This window comes from Neomonachus schauinslandi, chromosome 11 (genome assembly GCF_002201575.2).
Source record: "Neomonachus schauinslandi chromosome 11, ASM220157v2, whole genome shotgun sequence".
Taxonomy (NCBI): Eukaryota; Metazoa; Chordata; class Mammalia; order Carnivora; family Phocidae; genus Neomonachus; species Neomonachus schauinslandi.
In genome coordinates this window covers 40,908,249-40,924,345 of record NC_058413.1, presented here as the reverse complement: position 1 = coordinate 40,924,345, position 16,097 = coordinate 40,908,249, and the positions used below count along the sequence as shown (strand labels likewise).

Below are 16,097 nucleotides of genomic sequence, written 5' to 3'. Positions count from 1 at the left end.
TGAGAGCATAGAGGAGGTGGATGTGGGATGATGCAATAGATGTCATGTGTCACAGTACTTCCCTCTTGAGCATTTAGCTTTGACAAATTAGAAACCTCAAATCTCAATTCTACAACATTTGGAGGTAAAAGGATAATATTTATAAATTTGTAATATTTATAAAAAATAAGGAGAAATAAATTAGTTTTGTTCTTATTTTTGTTTGATTTTCTTTTCTTTTTAAACAGTTGACCTTTTCATAATAAAACACTATCCATCAAAAGGAAATAAGGGAGAAAAAATGAAAAACAAAGTTGCAGCTGCAAAAGTTCCCATACTACACCTTTTTCCAGTGTAAAGCTTGCAGTCTGTTCAAAACCTTGATTTGTTATCATAAGGACAAAATAAAATGCACAAAGTTTTAGGAAAATGGAGCTATCTGCTTAATACTCTCAATGGATCACGATCGGCCATCACCATGGTAACCGCCGAATAACTTTTTCCTAGCTAGTGCCAATTATGCACTGCTTTGGCCCTTGAAATCCCACTCAGTTTTTTTAAAGGTCTGGAATCTTTGCAAGAATAAAGCCCAACAGTTAAGTCCACACATACCCTCTTGTTCAGTCCGAGTCATTTCCTCAAGCTTCTTCTGTTTCAGTGTGTCCACCACATCGGCAAGGCTCCCTTTGCGGCGTTCTGGGGTTCCAAAAGTAACACTGCTCATTATCTCGCGGTCCCGACTCCCTTCGTCAGGCTTATGTGGTGAGGTAGAGGTATTTCGGAAGGAATACAGGGAACATAACTTATTATTCTCTGACTCCTAGAAAAACAAAATAAAATAAAACCATTAGAACGTTTGTTTCTTTGCACACCATTGGAGAAAAATCCCAAACTCGGAATAACAGCATAGGAGGCTTAGATGGACAAAAAATATGAACCATCTCTGCTTTAAAAATACTAAACATTAAAGAAGCAATTATTTAAAACACTCTCCTGAAATTGAAGATTAAAACTATGTATTTTTTTTTAATTAGAAACCAACCTAAGTGTTTCAAACCCTTCATTTTAAAATGGACACTTTGACTTCTTACTCATTTACAACCTTCATTTAAAATAGTTTGGATTCAATTATTAAGATTGGCAAAGTTTTTCTTTTAATTGGCACTTTTGTTAAATGCTCTTCCCACAGCCTAAAATATATGTACATCACAGTAACATTATCCTTGAATTTAGAAATAGAGAAATTAGCTTCAATATCTAATGTTAATTATTCAACAGAATATTATATAAAATATCTAAATCAGTGCCAGAAAGTTCACCAACCTGAACATTTTTGTGTGCTGGGGTTTGAGGAGAATCATTTTTTTCCCTAGCCGTACATCTTTCAAAGTTACAAAAACCTCTTTCTATTCCTTATCTTTACCACTTACACTTTAACACATAGTCACACACATTTAAAAGTGGTTTTGTTTTTATGTTTGTTTGATTGATTGTTTTTAAAAGGACAAGTCTGTTACAGAGACATTTGCACAAGAATTACTTCACCATACAGAGAAGGTAGCTAACTGGTAAGAGGGTTAGATCCATCTGTGAGGAAAAAATGCAAAACTGAGATTCAAAATAATAAGCACCTAAAAGTTTATAGGAAGAAAATGTTTTTACAGCTCTCTAAATCAGAACTGAGGGTTGGAAGCAACTGTTATTTAGCTACAGCCCATCAGTAATCTTACATTCATTCACCTCATCTGTCTGGGCATGAGTATTTTCTTGCCCAATAAAACATCATATGAGGGGCGCCTGGGTGGCTCAATCGGTTAAGCGTCTGCCTTCGGCTCGGGTCATGGTCCCAGGGTCCTGGGATCTAGCCCCGCATCGGGCTCCCTGCTCAGCAGGAAGCCTGCTTCTCCCTCTCCCACTCCCCCTGCTTGTGTTTCCTCTCTCGCTGTGTCTCTCTTTGTCAAATAAATAAATAAAATCTTCAAAAAAAAATCATATGAAATAAAAAAAGCATCTGGCCTTTGTGATTCTCATCAGAAACATGAACATCTTAACTGCTCCTATATCTCTCTCCCCCTTCACAAAGAAGCCCAGCAAGCTTCAAGAACTAGAGGAAGAAATAGGAGGCAAAAGTTATGGTAATAACTGGTGGGAAAGGGGGAGAAAAGAAAAATGGAGCCTAGACAAGTATAGGTTTCAAGATAACTGTACCCGATAAATGCTAGGCAATTAGTATTTTTGTCACTGTAGAAGATTAAATAAAACTTGTTTTCAGGGCTGTTGGGAGCATATTATGAGATAACATTTGTAAAGCACTAGGCACAGGACTGAGCTCTTAGGAGATGGTATTTAATAAGTGGTGGGTACAATTATTCTGATGGAAGGAGCAGATCTAAGGATGGAACCAAGGCAGTTCTCTTCCCCTCTGGACCTAAGGAATTGTTTAGTAAAAAATGTTATGACTCTTAAAGTAAATTGAATACCGTGAAGCCTGAGTATATACTAAAAACCATTGAATTGTATACATTAAATGGGTAAATCGTGTGGTATGTGTACTATATCTCAATAAAGCCGTTAAAAAATATAGTAAGCCAAATCAGTCTTTTTTTTTATTCCCAGTACTAGCACAATGCTTAGCACAGAACAGATGCTCATTACATTTGTGTACTGAAATAAATTGAAAAGGATAAAATAAATGGAGTAGGACAGAAAAGAGAGTTCCTCTTTACCTTGCTCCTAGATCTAGGAAAGATGTTTTATTTCATTTAATGTTTACAATAACTCTATTGAGTAATGCAGAGGAATGCCTTCTTTTAGATACCAGTCATGGTTAATACATGACTTCTTGGGATGGTCAGTTCATTCTCTGCTTTGTGCAAATGAAAACTCAGAAATGGGGGCACCCAGGTGGCTCAGTCAGTTAAGCGTCTGCCTTTGGCTCAGGTCAAGATCTCAGAGTCCTGGGATGGAGCCCTGCATTGGGCTTCCTGCTCAGCAGGGAGTCTGCTTCTACCTCTCCCTCTGCCCCCCCCACTCATGCTCTCTCTCTCTCTCTCTCTTTCATTCCCTCTCTTTCAAATAAATAAATAAATAATCTTTAAAAAAAAAAAAGAAAACTCAGAAATGTGTTTTCCAAAGCCGTTTTGATCTCTTAGTAACGTCCTTATCAGAAATCTGACCTAGACTTTTTTGAACCAGTATCACCATTGGATCAATCATGCTTCCATCACTTTCATTTCAAGTGCAAACTAGTCTCATATCATAGCCTATAAATCAAAAACAAAAACAAAAAAACTTTGACTCAACCTAAGAGATTAAAGGCCAAGTCAAAACAACAGTCATATGGAAGAGGGTTACCTACAAATGAGCCACCATTGAACATACTAAAAAGGGCTTCGCCATCACTCCTAAATTGAAATAGAAAGACATTAGGAGTGGCTCTCCTGCCTGAGGAACAACTTTAAGTTGTCCTCAGAGCATTTAGGTTTCATACAGTACCATTTTTTTCTGTCAGGTCTAATTTTAAACAGTTTTATTTACTCATGTCATTTGTGAGATAGACTGCTTTCTTTAGTTTGGTTTGGTTTGGTTTGGTTTAACTTAGGGGAATGTAGCCCACTGCCATCCTACATCACAGACAATCACCATGGGTTCCCACACCAATGACCCACACTGTTCTCAGTCCCATAATCTGTGCAAAGTGGCTCAACACTTCCAAGAAGCAGAGAGCAAGAAGCTGAAAAGTCATGATTTTTCCAAAGAAGTGACAAGAACTACTTGCAATATGTGGTATTGAACATGACAGGCACCAACTTAAGCAGTGGATAAGACCATCGATGGCGTAAGTCATCTAAGTCATCTTATACCATTCTCAGGAACAAGGGAAAGGTGCAAATTTTACCATTTCTGGCCCTCACTTTTTAACTTTCTAAAACTTAAGGAATAATGGCCTCTCATGAATGGAGGCCTATAGCAATTCATCTGTGTAAAGGGGTACTTAAGTCCAAACACTTACAACAAAGACAATAATGTTGGATAAAAGACAGTAATACCAAATTAGAAAAAGAAACTTGTCAAAGGATCTTTTTTTAAGGAACTAGGCAATTTTAAGTTTTCCCTTAAGTTTTCTTAAGGGAAAAAAGGTCAACTTATTATGGAATTTCCTAAAAATGAAACAAGTCCTATGAAATATCAGTTTGAGGAAAGATGCCCAATGATGATATCTGTCGTGTCTTGATGCATGTCACTGCTGCATAGCTGTGGGGGATTTGAGACAGTATTTCCCTAAAGCAGTGGTTCTCAAACTTCAGTGTTTACAATTCCCTAGCAAATATGTTAAAATGCAGATTCCCTCACCTCCCTCTATACCCCCCAAGGGTGGGGGCCCAGGAATATGGAGTTTGATAAACATCCCAAGTGATTCCAATGTATAGGTCCTTTCATTCTGATGCATCCCACTTTAAGAAACACTGATCCCTACGAAAGCAATGAAATAAATGCTTTGCCTAAATGCTACAATATGGATATAATTAAGAAAATTTTTAAGAAGGCTGGTTAGTTTTAATTTTAAAAAAATAACATAAAGGAGATTACTTTTCTTCTTTTGTTCTTTCTTGTGAAAACGACCACTGTACAACATGACTAAACAAATGAACATCACAACAAGCAGAGCATATGGGGACTGAGTTAGCATTAGTTCATTCAGAGGCAATTTACTGTAAATTTGTTTTCTCTCAACCCCAACCTCAGTGGCACCACCAAACCTAACAGTGAAGATAATTTTTGAAATATTATTTAAAAGGATCCCAGTCCCAATACAAGAACTAAAGCAACATTGGTTCAGATTATCTAAAGAGCTTTTGCTGGAAATCAATTAAATACAATACAAAATGATATGCAGGTGCCTGAAAAAGCACACAGTAGTACAAAAAAATAGTCATTAGGCAAAGTTTCTAGAAAACACAAGCAATTTTCACAAATTAAAAACATTTAATTAAGATGTTTCCATGTTTGAAGGGGATAGAAAAGTAAATATTAAAGACAAAACGTATGTGAGGTGATGGATGTCAACTAAACTTACTGTGGTCATCATTTCACAATACATATGTGTGTCAAATAATTACGTTCTACACTTCAATACAATGTTATTTGTCAATTATATCTCAATAAAACTGGAAAAACATTTTAAAATAAATATTGCCCAGATCTTTCAGAGGTTGTTATTCAAAACAGATTGCTCAGCAGTGGCAACAGAAAAAAGTTAGACTTAAATCGCCTTCTCGTGGTACTGTGAATATATCAAACACACGCAAATTTTTGAGCTTTTGTGCTTCATGCTCCTTTCCTCTAGAATGTCCTACATTCTTTTTGACTATTCACTCAACCCCTCCTCAAAGCTCAGATCAAATTGCATTTCATCCTTGAAGTCCTGCCTGACTATACTGGGCCTCACTATCCTCCTACCCCCTGAACTATACATTGAAGCACTTAATCAGAACCACACAACTTGGCACTTAATAATATACTAGAATAAATTATTCATTATTATTTTGCATGTATTAGTCATATTTGCAACTAAATTTTAACACTTGAAGGATTGGGGCCATGTCTCATGTTTCTTCTACATACCCCCCAGAGCACCCCAAAAAATGTTAAGTACATCATCAGCTGCTGAACTTGAAACAACTACTCACCAAATACGTCAAAAATAATTTAAAAAATAAGGCTAAGAGTAAAGATTTGTTCTAATAGTGGCAGGATTGCTTATTTAAGCAAAATATTGAGAACTGAAATATTAAAAAAATAAAGGATTCATTTAATAAAAGATGATATAGCTACACAATGGAATACCACATAGCCATTAAAAACAATATTATTTATGTTGAAAATAGAGTTGTTTATAATGATGGACAATTACAGGCAACTTACATGTCCAATTTTAGGGATCATTCTGAGGGCACTAGGGTGTCATCCAGAGGGTAGAATAATTTGAAATTACTGAAAATCATATTTGTACAGAAAATGTAGTGACATGTGGGAATATTCATAATGTATTTTTGGTAAAAAGTGTGTTAGTGAGAAACAGCAATGTACTTTTTTTTAGAAAAAATTATGTACACAAGAAAAGACACCAGAATGTCCAACAAAACGTTAACGGTCCTCTGAGTGTTGGGATAATAGGTAGTTCTAATTTTCTTTTTTGAAGTCATCCATATTTTGCAAATGTTCTATTATGAATACTACTTTTAAACAGAAAATAAATATTGTTGTCAAGTTTGAATATGAATACCAAAAAGATGTTGTAAAAATAATCCATTTACAAAGACAGACGTATTAAATGGGAAAAGGGATATATTGTATCATTTAGTACATGAATTCAACTTTGCTGCATGTGTGCATAAGGGTAAATGTGGCTACAAAACAAACCAAAAACTGGGAAGATATATACCAAAATATTTATAGTGATTTCTAAATGGTGATGAGATTATTGATAATTTTTATTTCCTTTTACTTTATGTTTTCTAATTTATCATTGATGAACATATTGTTTATGTAATAAAGAAAAACAAAAATAATTTTATAAAGAGATACTTGAAGGAAATATAAAATAGAATTTAAGAGAAAAATATTTGGCCCTCTTGAAGATGTCTAGAAACTTAGTGTATTATAATCTCCCTGTATTGAACCCAGAAAAAATAACCAAGCTTTCTTTCCTTGGCATTTCTGCAGCAGACAGCTCTCAAATAATATTTTCTAATAAATTGAATTATTTCAAAAGGAATCCTTGCATCAGCTGAAATCTAGATCCTAATCATTATCACCCACTGTTTCCCACTTGCCCTCGAAAGATACACAAAATCCGTCTATTTCCTCTTCCATGTTAGAGTTATTCAAATATCTGAAGGGAGGGATTGAATTAATAGTTCTTTTCTAGGGGACACTCCTCCAGTTTCTACACCCATTTCCCATTTGACATGGCTTCCTGATCCTTCGTCTTTCTCCTCTGATTCACTCCAGCTTCTAGATGTTGTTTCTTAAGATGTGTTGCCAAGAACTGAATACCAAAGTTCTGTATCTTCGTTTTCAGCAAGAACAAAAGTAACAGAAGGTTATGCAGCTTCCCTCATGTCACACAGGTAGAACTGGCAGAACTAGTTTAAAATCCAAATGTGGGTTTTCTGACTTCAAATCCAGTGCTTTTCCCATTCCACAGGGCTATAATAAAATCGCTCTCAACAGGAAAAGATGCCATGATTCCAATAACACCTACCTTCTAAATCTTTTTGTTACCTTGCATTGCCAGAGAGGAACTTTACCTATTTTGAGACAGGAATTCCAAGAGTTACCAAGAAGTACCTTGTATTGGTTATCTCTTATATAAAAATCACCCTAAAACAGTTCTTAAAACAACTATAATCATTTATCTTTACTGGTTTCTGTGAATCAGGAATTCGGGAGAATCTGGTCTGGGCGGTTCTGTCTCAGGTCTCCCGTGAGGTTGCCAGTAAGTCAGTGGCTAAGGTTGGCGCCATCTCAAAGGCTTGTTTATTCACAAATGCAAACATGTCAAGAGTCTGGGGCTGGAAGCTGGGGTTTCTTGGACATCTTCCTCTATCTCTATATGATCTCTTCACATGATCTTTTCTCTCCAGGATTTTAGCTTCAGACTACTTGAACTTCTTACATGGTAGTTCAGGTCTCCAAAGTGCATGCCCCCAGAAAGAGCCAGATGAAAGTTGTATCACTATTTCTAACCTAGTCTGGGGAGTGGCGCCATGCAACTGTCAGTGCAATCTATTCACTAGTAAGTCACCAAGGCGTGCACATAGTCAAGAGCGTGGGACTTAGACCCTGCCTTTCTACAGGGTGGAGTTACAACTATATCCTCAAACAGTTGCTGTAAGAAATGAATACTATATAAAGCGCTTAGGACAGTGTCTATCACCTAAGTACTCAACATATGGTAACTCCTCATTATTAAATTTCAAACGTCCTTTGTTCAATTGCCTTGTGTTTCAATTTTTAATTCTGAAAATCCAGTCATGATGACCATTTTTAAGGTTTTTTATTTATTCTTGTTCATCTAAGTATAATAATAAATACTAAATGACATTACTCTCTTCAATATCAGTGCTCAAAAATCACCTCCTTTATAAAGTCATCCCAAACTAATTCCATCAAGATCTCACCCCAGTAACCTTAGCGTTTAAAACTAGCTTTTTCTAGGGATACTTACTATCAATTCCCACTTAACCTAACTGTATATGGATTATCTCCATCCCGTCCTGGAGCAGCTACAGTACACTCTTGCTCTAATTCGTCTGAGTTGCCAACTGCACCTTGACCAGGAATATGAACGGGTAGTCATAACTGCAAGCAGAGGAGAGCTGTAGGCTGGCGTTGCAAAAGTCAGATAAGGTGTCAGGAACTGAGACAAGCAGAGACCATAGGTCAGGAATGGAATCTTGCCCTACATAATAGAGTTGAATCCCATATACAGGTAGAAGTCATTGCTGCTGGGAGAAATGACTGGGAAATGGCCTCTCTAAGCAGCTACATGAATCAACTTCCCTACCTGCTGCCCAACATAGATTCTGGGACAGAATATTACCCTCTCTTCCCCTTTCTTTCACCCATTAGCAAGACTGAATTAAATGTGTTCACTCTTACTGCATTGTGTGCTGTCATTTTGTTTTTGCTTTTGTTTTCCATTTTAGTTATACTGCCTTTCCAATTACAGCTTTATCCTCATTCTAGTCTACCCTCCCTCTAGATAAGATTTATTGGGATACCAAATTATAGGTTTTTCCCTGATTTCTGACAGCCCCCAATCTATAGCAAGCTTCCATTTCCTTAAACCCTATCCCAAATCACTCAAACAAAGCCCAAATCCTTAAAAATGTTCTTTTGAATACTTTCTTACTGAGTCATTCGATGGTTCTCCATGGTGTGTGTTCTCCCTACTGTAATGTGTCATAAACACAATTTGTTCAACTACAGGTGTGTTCCTAGTAGTCTTTAACTGAAGGGAATTAATGGGATGCGATGTCTGTAAAGAAATTAAAAACAATAATAAAACCAACTAAAAGTTGGTTTTGTTCGTTTTAAATCACTGTGTACTAGCAACTCAGCCATGTCAGTGATCAATCTTCTCTGCCAGAACAGACGGCTCCACACCCCTCCTTCTGTATGTACTGCATTTTATATATTTCAAGTTTCTGTTAAGCATTCAAGTTATATCACACGAATTACATATATACATGTATTGTAACATATTATATTAAGCTATATTTTATATAAGTGCTAGATATGTACTGCTTTTTCTGATTCCCCACTTCAAACAACTCTTTTTTGATGGGCCCAAAACTACCTGCCAACAGTGCCGTATAAGACGCATACTACTTCAGTATTATCGGGTGACTGACAGATAAAGCTTTACCTAATCTAGGTTCCAATTACTTCTTGCTAACAAAGGAAATCTAACCTTTTTAATATGCTGAAAACTAAATTGCTGACATTCATAGATTCTTTCTCAGAGGAAAAAGTATGTTTTTCTCTAATGTGACATATTTTAAGGAAAAGCATTGGTTTAAAGAAGCTTACATAAATGAAAATACTGAATTTCGTTCCAATTAACAACAGATTATTCCTGATAAAAGTATCATTAAGTCTAATAGTAAAACAAAGTTTTATTCTTTTTCTCTTTTATTAAAACTGATACTTGGTAGAATATGTTAGATTTATATAGCATTCTCAAAATTGGAACAACATCATGACACTTTAGCACATATTGGTAATTAATTTATATTTTGACACATCATGAATAAATTTATTGTTATTGAACAGTATAATAATAGTGCAAAGTGGCATGATTCCTAAAGTCTAAGAAATGAAAGCTATTGTTTTTAAAGTGTTATTTTGATTCAAAGGAAAAAAAATTACAATAGTAAGTTTTTAAAATGTCCTCATCACCATATTTAATAAATGGAAGTAAAATACAGAAAAAATATTAAAGTCTCCAAACCTGTCAAGACAAGCACATAGAAAAGCTTTGCCACATCTATACACTATCAGCCTCACAAATAAAATCAAAATCTCAAGATTCAAAGGTCCTTAAAAATCCAATTGCTTAATCCTATCTAGTACTTGAATCCCTGTGCAGAAAAAGATGGTATAATAGTTAACAAAATGCAGGCTCCCTGGGCCAGATTTTGTAGGTAAATCACAGCTTTTCCACCTACCTCCCATATTACCCAGGCAAGTTAACTAACTAACTTCTCAGAGATGAGAGTATTTTATGACTTTTTGGTAACAGAATGGTAAGAAGACCTTTAAGGCAGGCAGGCCTGATGGTGAATTTACCAACACATGGAACAACATTCTATCAAGGTCCAGCTATTAGCTGATTTCTGTGCCTGCCAACTTTAGACAGTTAACTTTCATCTGGCAATTCATTAGTATTCAAACTACCATATGATATTCAACTTGAACAACACTACCAGGCTAGGTTGAATTGGGCTAAGACAATTTTAACTTTGAAGCCAAGAAAGTTAAAAGTAGCAAGAGACTTGGTGATTACAGTTCAGATTTTTCATTTTTTGAGATGAGGAAATTGAAGTCCAAAGATATAAAGTGACTTCCCTAAGGTCACACAGCAAATTAGTGACAGAGATAAACATAGGCCTTCTATGAGGCAACATCCTTTCCTCTAAATTATGCTTCCTCTAAATAACCTCAGGGAAAACATTTCCACTAAATCAAGAATTTTTTGTTTATTTGTTTGCTTTTTACAATTTGAGGCATTGGGGAATAAGGGGTGTGATTATGCAGAAGTTGGAGAAGTATAATTGGACAAGTTCTTACAGAGCAACTTTCTCTGCATGGAGAGTCTCAAATGATTCCATAGAGCTTTTCTTATGAGATAACTACTTACTCTAGTGTCAAGTCTATTATCTTCATGCTCTCCTCCTTTACGGTTGTTTTCTCTTCTTCCCCATTTGAGAGATACCAGTGCACTTATGAAAATAACTGTGTATTTTTTATATATAATCAGCAAAGCAGCTAGTGTGCTTTCAATGAACTGAAGGCTATGGTGGATGCTTAAATTAGATACACATCACTGGATCCAGGTATCAGTCAGCTCACCAGGAACCCATTTTGCATGACTATCATCCAAATGAGGAATAATGAAGAGCACTTTGAAATAGTGGACAAACCCAGACGTCAGAATTATGAAGCAGAAGCAAAGGAGGTGAACTTAAAAACCTCCCTAACCCGTACCACAAACAGGTAAATAGCCTTGAAACTAGGACAGTCAAGGCACCAGGGACCTGTTTTGGACACTAGCTCAGAACGAACAGGGAAGAGGAGGGCTGGTAGTATGACAAAAGTAGTCTGTTGAAATGCAATTTAATCCAGCTTCTGGGAAACCTGTCCCTAACTCAAGACAGAAACTGGGGTCATTGGAGGGGAAGGGGATCTACCATCATTCAAGGGTATTAGCATAGCTCTAGGAAAAAATGGGACTTAAAACTTTTAGGAAAAAGTTAAGGTAATTGGGATTCACTAGGAAAAGGTAATGGGATGGTAATTAAGCCCCCAGAAACAAATATTGGTATGATAATTAACTATATCTTGGTTGTCTATCTAAAAATGATGAGACTGGGGTCACATTAAAAAGAGCTCAGAGTAAGCACTTTCTATCTCACAGATCTTCATTTTTTTTGAGAGAGAGAGAGAGAGAGAGCATGTGCCCACACAGTAGGGGGAGGAGGGGCAGAGGGAGAGGAAGAGAGAGAATCTCAAGCAAGCTCCATGCCCAGAGCAGAGCCAGATGTGGGACTCCATCTCATGACCCTGAGATCATGACCTGAGCCAAAATCAAGTCTGACGCTTGACCAACTGAGCCACCCAGGAGCCCCACAAATCTTAATTTTAAGAAGTACCTGAGCCCAATCAAGGCCTATCAAATCCATTTGTTAATAGGGATTCTACTCTATTAACAGTGATGTCCTTCCATGGCCTTGTTGGCCCAGGGAAGAGCAACTAGAGAACAAGCTACTCTCTCTGTCACACATACTGAGCCCTCACGACTGCTCTGGGGACTCAAACACCTTCCCTCTTCACTGGCTCTTGCCCACTAAAAGTCCCAATTTAGAGAACTCTACCACAAAAGCCGTCAAATTTCCTTCTAATACATCAAATCCATGTAATGGCTTAACATGAAACTCTCTGTAACCCAGAAATTTTAAAATAACATCTCCAGCTCTCTGACTTAAGTTTTTTAAAGATAGAACAAGTACATAGAGACTAAAAATGATACCTCAGAGGCTGTGTTGCTAATAAGGCCTCTATCTATCTCTCTATCTCTCTCTATATATATGTATTTACATTTCCAGGAAAAGGGAAAGGAGGTACAAAAATGTCACTAATTTACCACAAGGCAGCAACAAGAAGTCTAATTCTGTCTTCAGGTGCCCCCAGTGTCTGCAAGCTGTGCATTTCTCTACCTGAAGGCAGCACACAATCTTGAATTGATGGCTCAGTTACAATCATAAAGTCCATGATTTTTCTCTTCTCGGGGCCGGGTGGGGAGGAGAGGTGGATGGGTAGGGAGGGAAGGTATGAATTTTTATTTTTCTCTCTAACTTCCAAATACCCAAAACCTGAGATTCGGATTCATTCCTTGCTCTACTGTGTCATTCCTCATGGATCCAAGAGAACGTCAGCCAAAAGGACAACTAAATTCTAATCTTACTGTCAGCTTCAAAAAGCTAAATAAATAAACCATAATCAACTTCACATACAAAATATATCAGTATAAGAACAAAACAAAACAAAAAATGAGAGAGGTATCTTTGGTAGAAGCATACCAGGAACAAAATAATTAATACAGCTGAAGGCCACATATTAACTCTGAATTCAAGAGCAAAAATTTACTCCAATTTGTTCATGGATAACATTAACTTAATCCTGGCTAACACAGTCTTTATGTAAAAAGCTACTAATTTACTACTAAAGCTAACCAAAAAAATTCCTAAGTAACAGTAATTGCCAAAAAAAATAAAGCTCATTTTGTGGGTCCCAAGGTAAATGAATCTCTTCTATATACCACCATAATCTATCTATGCTTAAATGAGGGCACATTTCTTCCCAGAAGTTTGATGAACTTGAGAATATTGTATTCTAGGTACACTCAGTACACCAGCAGTGAAAATAAATCAGAGTTAAATTATAATGAAAGCAAAAGTTTACAAAATAATTCCCAATCATTTTATTAAATAAGGTTTCCCATTTTCTAGGATGTTAATGAAATATAAAGAAGATAAATGAAATTCATAAATATTCATTTCTAATTTTTACCTGATTGTAAAATTTTATTAGCAAAGGTTTCTAATTTATACTTTGGATTCGAGGATGCGGTTTACACAGAGATATATTATTGAATTTAATTTGCATCACGTAGAAAAATAATGCCTAGAGGTCATGGGAATGCAGTAATACCAAAATAATACTTAAAAGGTTAATAGTATAAAAAATAAATGTCATCATACTGAAAGCTATATTAACAAAAGCAATAATGGCTTGAAGTTGTTCTTCTTTTAAAAGGTTACATTTCTCGGGTGCCTGGGTGGCTCAGTTGGTTAAGCGACTGCCTTCGGCTCAGGTCATGATCCTGGAGTCCCGGGATCGAGTCCCACATCGGGCTCCCTGATCAGCAGGGAGTCTGCTTCTCTCTCTGACCCTCCCCCCTCTCATGCTCTCTATCTCATTCTCTCTCTCAAATAAATAAATAAAATCTTTAAAAAAAAATTTTTTTTTAAGGTTACATTTCTCTTGGAAAGCAAGGAAAACTTCTTATTGCAGAGGACAATCAAACAGTGGGATAATTTGCATATCAAGATAATTGAGGCACATTCATTAGATGTGTTCAAGAAAGATTAGATATGTTCACGTAAGGAACAGAGTAGGTGCTTTCCTGCTTAATGCAGGTGGTTTGACTCAATAATCAAAGAGAGCCCTTTCAGTGTCATCTCCGAATGATTCATTATGTTAAAGTTGCCTTTATGGAAAGCAACCCTCTCCAAATTAGTATAAGAAGGAGAGCAGGAGGGGTGAAAACTACAATCCCATCTTCCTCCTTCCAAAGCAAAACGTTCCCTGTCATAGGCACCACCATCTTATTCATGCTGATAGAGAAGGACCTTAAGATTCATATCTCATTCTAATCATGAAGAGTTCAAATTAGTCACATAAAAGACGGCATGCTATATAATATACACATTGCTTTCTACATGTTGCTTCAAAGCCTTACAGGAATGTGCAGATTTCATTATTCCAGTTATCATATTTCATTATAGTGATGTACTCAGATCACCACTTAGTAAGAAGGAATTCTATGCAAGAAAGTGTGTATTAATCAGAACCACCTATAGACTGTGGAGTTCTGCTTTAATCAGAAAGTTATTGGGCTTTAATCAGAAAATTATGAGATCAGCTTCCATTGATTAATACTGACCAATTTGACAAGAAGTCTACCTTAAAAAAACAAACAAAAATCTTCTGAATCCATCAAGGAAATAAAGCTATCTGGAACAGGCCTGGCTCAATCAAGCTGTTCTGCTAGACTACGTCATCCCAGGTTTTCTATTAATAATCAAGTCTTATTTTAAATAATTATTTAAAAGTGACCTTTCGTAAGTGTTGGAAATACTATAGAACCCAAACTATACTTTGGTCATGAAGGAATATTTGCATATGGATAGTAGACAGAAAAAATCAAACACAGGAACAGCCCTGGCATCACTATGAGGTGCACACCAGCAGCATATTGGTGAAAGAAATGAAAATAAAATATTTATGAAGCATAAGGATATCACATAAAAATGAAGCAAATTAGGGGAATATTGGTTGAATCCCAGAAAAGATAATCCTTATGAACATGAAGGAATGCTGTAAATTGTAAGTGAATGCCAGTCATGGAGTTTGTTAAGAGATTCATGTTATAGTCAGTGCTCTGCAAACTCCAGTCACTGGCTCTTATACAGCCTGAAAGATTAAAATAAAAATAAACATGGCATATCTCGTCTCCTTGAAAACATTCTGTATATATGGTTTTATTACACTGAAAAAGAAAAGATACTAGGGCCTGATTTTCCCTGAACTGTCAAAATACAAAAGAAACGCAAAAAGTCTTTGCACAGATGTAGCAAAGTACTGGATTTTTATATTTTGGCAGGTGCTCACTATGCAGCCCACATAATCACATGTTAATGACTGGAGTGTGTTAATCAGCATGCATACCTGATTCTTTCTTGCCCAAGGGGGAAAAAAGCCAACTATTCCAAAGCATGTTAGTGTTTCTACTTTTGATAAAGATTTTGATAATATGCTAGGTAAGAAAACTTTTCTAAAAAGTATATTTAAAAGTGTATTATATCATTAAGGTTAATAATAAAATAATTCCAATTTCCACAAACATCAAGATACTTTCAAGTAGCATACCAGTATTCATTCTGTTTAATTTAAAGTACCCAGATTTGGGGAAGTTTTTTAAAGATCTACTTTTTTTTTTTTAAGATTTTATTTATTTATTCAACAGAGAGAGACACAGCGAGAGAGGGAACACAAGCAGGAGAAGTAGGAGAGGGAGAAGCAGGCTTCCCTGCAGAGCAGGGAGCCCGATGCGGGGCTCGATCCCAGGACCCTAGGATCATGACCTGAGCCGAAGGCAGACGCCTAACAACTGAGCCGCCCAGGCGCCCCAAGATCTACATTTTTTTTAATAGCAGGAATGAAACAGTACACATAACCAGGAAATATGGAAATACCAAGATGATCAATGTGTTAACACTAGACAACAGTAGTTGTCTATTTCACTACCCACACCATGCAATAAAATATGGTTTTACTTTTTGGTTCAAATTCTAAGTATATTCCTGTCATTAAATTTCTGAGAGAGGTTTAAAAAGAGACTACTGTGTGCTAAATACAGTTTCAAATTTACAGAAATGGGAAATCTCCCACAAGGCTTCCTGGAGAACGTTGTTTCATGACTCAGGGGACAAAGGTGGGCATTTTTCACTTGTTACCAGAAGTTTAGGTTTGAAATTTACTTAAAT

At 36.3% G+C, this 16,097-nt stretch overlaps 1 protein-coding gene across 6 annotated transcripts in view; it reads right to left on the bottom strand.

Annotated features, from left to right (window-relative positions):
• Positions 1–16,097, bottom strand: part of SOX6 (SRY-box transcription factor 6) — a 594,109-nt gene that overhangs the window by 322,237 nt on the left and 255,775 nt on the right. For all 6 annotated transcript variants that reach the window (XM_021685803.1, XM_021685805.1, XM_021685806.1 and 3 more), the window contains one exon: positions 592–799. In XM_021685803.1, coding sequence (XP_021541478.1) covers positions 592–799 — 208 coding nt within the window. The remainder of the gene's footprint in view (positions 1–591; positions 800–16,097) is intronic.